This window comes from Gavialis gangeticus, unplaced genomic scaffold, assembly GCF_001723915.1.
Source record: "Gavialis gangeticus isolate Ggan-Ray unplaced genomic scaffold, GavGan_comp1, whole genome shotgun sequence".
NCBI classification, from domain to species: domain Eukaryota; kingdom Metazoa; phylum Chordata; order Crocodylia; family Gavialidae; genus Gavialis; species Gavialis gangeticus.
This window is the reverse complement of record NW_017729014.1, coordinates 21207762-21210880: the sequence shown is the minus strand read 5'-3', so window position 1 is coordinate 21210880 and position 3119 is coordinate 21207762. Positions and strand designations below refer to the sequence as shown.

The 3119-nt window shown below is 50.4% G+C and overlaps 1 protein-coding gene across 1 annotated transcript in view; it reads right to left on the bottom strand.

Annotated features, from left to right (window-relative positions):
* Nucleotides 1-776: 776 nt before the first annotated feature.
* Nucleotides 777-3119, bottom strand: part of LOC109293569 (protein-arginine deiminase type-2-like) — a gene marked incomplete at its 5' end in the record, with an annotated part of 56465 nt that continues 54122 nt past the window's right edge. The window contains 3 exons of the mRNA XM_019511574.1: nucleotides 777-1010; nucleotides 1604-1732; nucleotides 2883-2968. Coding sequence (XP_019367119.1) covers nucleotides 777-1010; nucleotides 1604-1732; nucleotides 2883-2968 — 449 coding nt within the window. The remainder of the gene's footprint in view (nucleotides 1011-1603; nucleotides 1733-2882; nucleotides 2969-3119) is intronic.

The window sequence follows — 3119 nt, the reverse complement described above, 5'->3', positions numbered from 1 at the left end:
GGAAGAAATTAGACCGTCAAAATATAAGTGTGGCAGGGCTTCTTGCAGCCTTGCATGAAGACAAACCAACCCACAGGCCCTTACAACTCTTCTGTTGGCATAAGAAACACAAGTTTTCTGGGCACTAGTGGTATCCCTGCATTCTCTTTTGAACAAAGCATGGTCAGAAAAAGGAATTTACTTTCCTTCCCATTTGGATTGCCCTTCTTTTTTTGTCTTCTTTATGCACCCTGGTTTCCACGCCAATAGAAAGACATGATGGTTAGAGAACAGTCAACACCTTCTCATTTCTGTCGCTAAAGAAAAGCCCGTCCCTTCAACTGTGCAACGTAGAGGAGAAATGATGACGCGGGACCCACAGGTTTAAAGAGGAGGCCGAGAGATTTCCACACTTTCCTCCCCACCGTTTTATTATTGTTATTACAAATTGTTGTCAGCAAAACTCAGCAGATGATGGGTTTCATTACTGTGGTTCTTGCAAATCCTTCTTTGTGCCTTTCCATCCCCAATTGGTTCATCCTCCAGCTGCCAAGACCTCCGCACGCTCTCAAGGGTGGACTGGGCTGAGAGCCGGGGCATGCACTTTGCTGACGGACCTTACCACCTGCCAGGCAAAACACACCACGCACACAGCTGCCAAAGCAGGGCACCGAGACTCCGTAGCAGAGTTATATAGATTAACCCGACCAACTGCAAGCAAACAAACTACAACAACAACAACAAAAAAGCAGCCTCCAAGTGAGTGTCTAAGGCAGGAATCCCAGGCCGCTCGGTGATTAGGGAATCACATTCCACCACTTGTACGAGAAGGGTTGCCGGTGCACGTTGGTGCCACAGTGGACCTCTCCCAGCATCTTGTGGTAGGAGGAGATGTCATCAATGAAGCTACACCTCAGTCCCAGAGGCTCCAGGAGGGAGCGGACATGCTCTTCCAAGCAACATTCTCCCTCGATGATGGGCCCAAATGGCTTCGGGACCCCCAGGTCTCGAGACAACACAATCATGTTCACCTGTGCAGGGGGCAATGAGACATGGGGTTACGGCCTGGGGGAGCTCAGGCCAAGTCATGCATGGGGTTTGGAGTGCATCTTAATTTTTCCAACTATTTAGTTGGTCTAATAAAAGATATGGGATTGACCCAAAGAACCTTGTCTGCCTATGTCCTTAGACCCGCACGGCTACAACCGACACTTCCTTATCACTTAAAATTAAAGTGCTAATGAGAGGCAGGAAATGGAGGTAAGACTGGCATTTGCTATTCCACACTCTCCACGGCAAGCAGACAGTTGAAAAGAGCTGCCCCTGGCTGACATTACTCTTATTCTTTGGAGACTGAGTTGCTTTGCTCTGATGGCTGGGAGCAGTTCAAGGTGCTGCTCTACTTTTAGGAAGGCTCTTTATTGTTCAGGTCACAGGTACTTCATGGTCATGACCCACAGACTCATGTTCTGCTGTCCCCTGACAGATCATGGGGTCTTACACTCCTAGGGAAGCGGGGCTGGAAGGGACCTCCAGAGATCATTTTGTCCAACCCAGTTGCTGCTGTCAGGTGTCCCAGGGCTGACCCTAAGCCAAGCTCTCCCAGGGTAGGGCTGTTTCTCACCATGTTGGGGAAGTATGCCATGGCTTTGCCATTCCTGTCTATCTTGAAGAGAGCTGGGAGGTCGATGATGTCTTTTTCTTTGAGCCCCAGCTCCTTCTTGAGGATGTCTCTGTTCCAGTCAATGCAGCGCTGGGACACAGGGAAGGGAAACAACCACAGACTTAATACAGCTGAGCATGAGACAGTCAAACAGGTCTACAATGCAGTGTCATGCATTACATGATCACAGAAAACCTTAGCTTCCACCCATCTCTGCTTCCTTCTCCCTGGCCCTCCTAGTATAATGAAGGTGCCAATGTATTTGCAATGCAAAACCTCACAAGTTATTCCAGCAATGGGGCTAACATGGGAAATTGGCAAGCAGCTGGCACCCAGGATCATCATATTGCTCTTCCCCTTCTGCTTTCAAAGCAGGTAGGAAGACCTCTCCTAATCTAGCACATTCCTTCAATACATTCTGCTACCTGAGCAGGAAGGAGGCCTAAAATAAAACTCATGTCCCATTTCTCAGAAGTCCCTGTGATTAATTGTCCTGCAACCTTATAGCCCCAACCTGCTGTGCCCTGTAGTAAGATAGGGAGCGTGTGTAGGAGAGGAAATGAAGGAAAGGCATGGGCGATGAGGAAGGAGGACTATTGTCTAATGAGATTTATGGCCTGTGTTTCTCCTACCGCATGGGCACACGGCGGTCACAGCTACTTCACCATTGCTTCCTGGTCCCATACAGACCTGGCCGTGGCAGTCAGTGCTAATGGTTCAAATATTTGCTGTAGGCTTCAGGCAGGTTTTGCAGATGCAAGACCAGGTATTGTTGGGAGCTTGAAGAGTCCAGCAGCAGGTGGGCGAGTGGGCCACGAGCCATGGGCATGGCCTGGGGAGGGATGTTGAGATGGATGTCGAGGGGTGCCTCGCCTTCCTCCTTTCTCCTCCCACTTCTGACCTGGTACTGCTGCTCTACCTTCTCTGCTGCCCCAGCCCGACCAGGAAGGTGCAGGGCCGGGGGGTTGCAGCACTGGCCCAGATGCAATACTGCAAGATTCACTTCCTTCACTCCTTCGTCCTACCTGCAGCGTCCCTCCTCCAGGTGCAATGCTTCCTTGTAGCCCAGCTCCCCTGCCTCCACCATGCTGTTAGCCCTGGTTTGTCACAGATCCCCCGTGCTTCCACCAGCTATTATTCTTGTGGCACATATTAGCTCCACTACTCAGTGCCATCTCTCTGTGCTCTCCAGCAGCAGTCAAGGGGTCAAGGCCCATGCCTAACCCTCTGTAGCTCTTACCTGCACATAATGGCTCTCTTCCATCATGACTTCATTGGAGAGGACCTTGTTAATAGTGACCCGTTTTGTGTCTGTTCCTGAGTAACCTGTATGCAGGAAACAAAGCCACCCATCAGCTTAATGAAATAGCACCCAAAGACGGCACTTTGCAATGAAATGAGGGAGCAGCGGTACCATGGCCCTTGATCCAAGTAGCTGGGATCAGACACCCCTGGATTCAACACCCCCCCCCCAAGC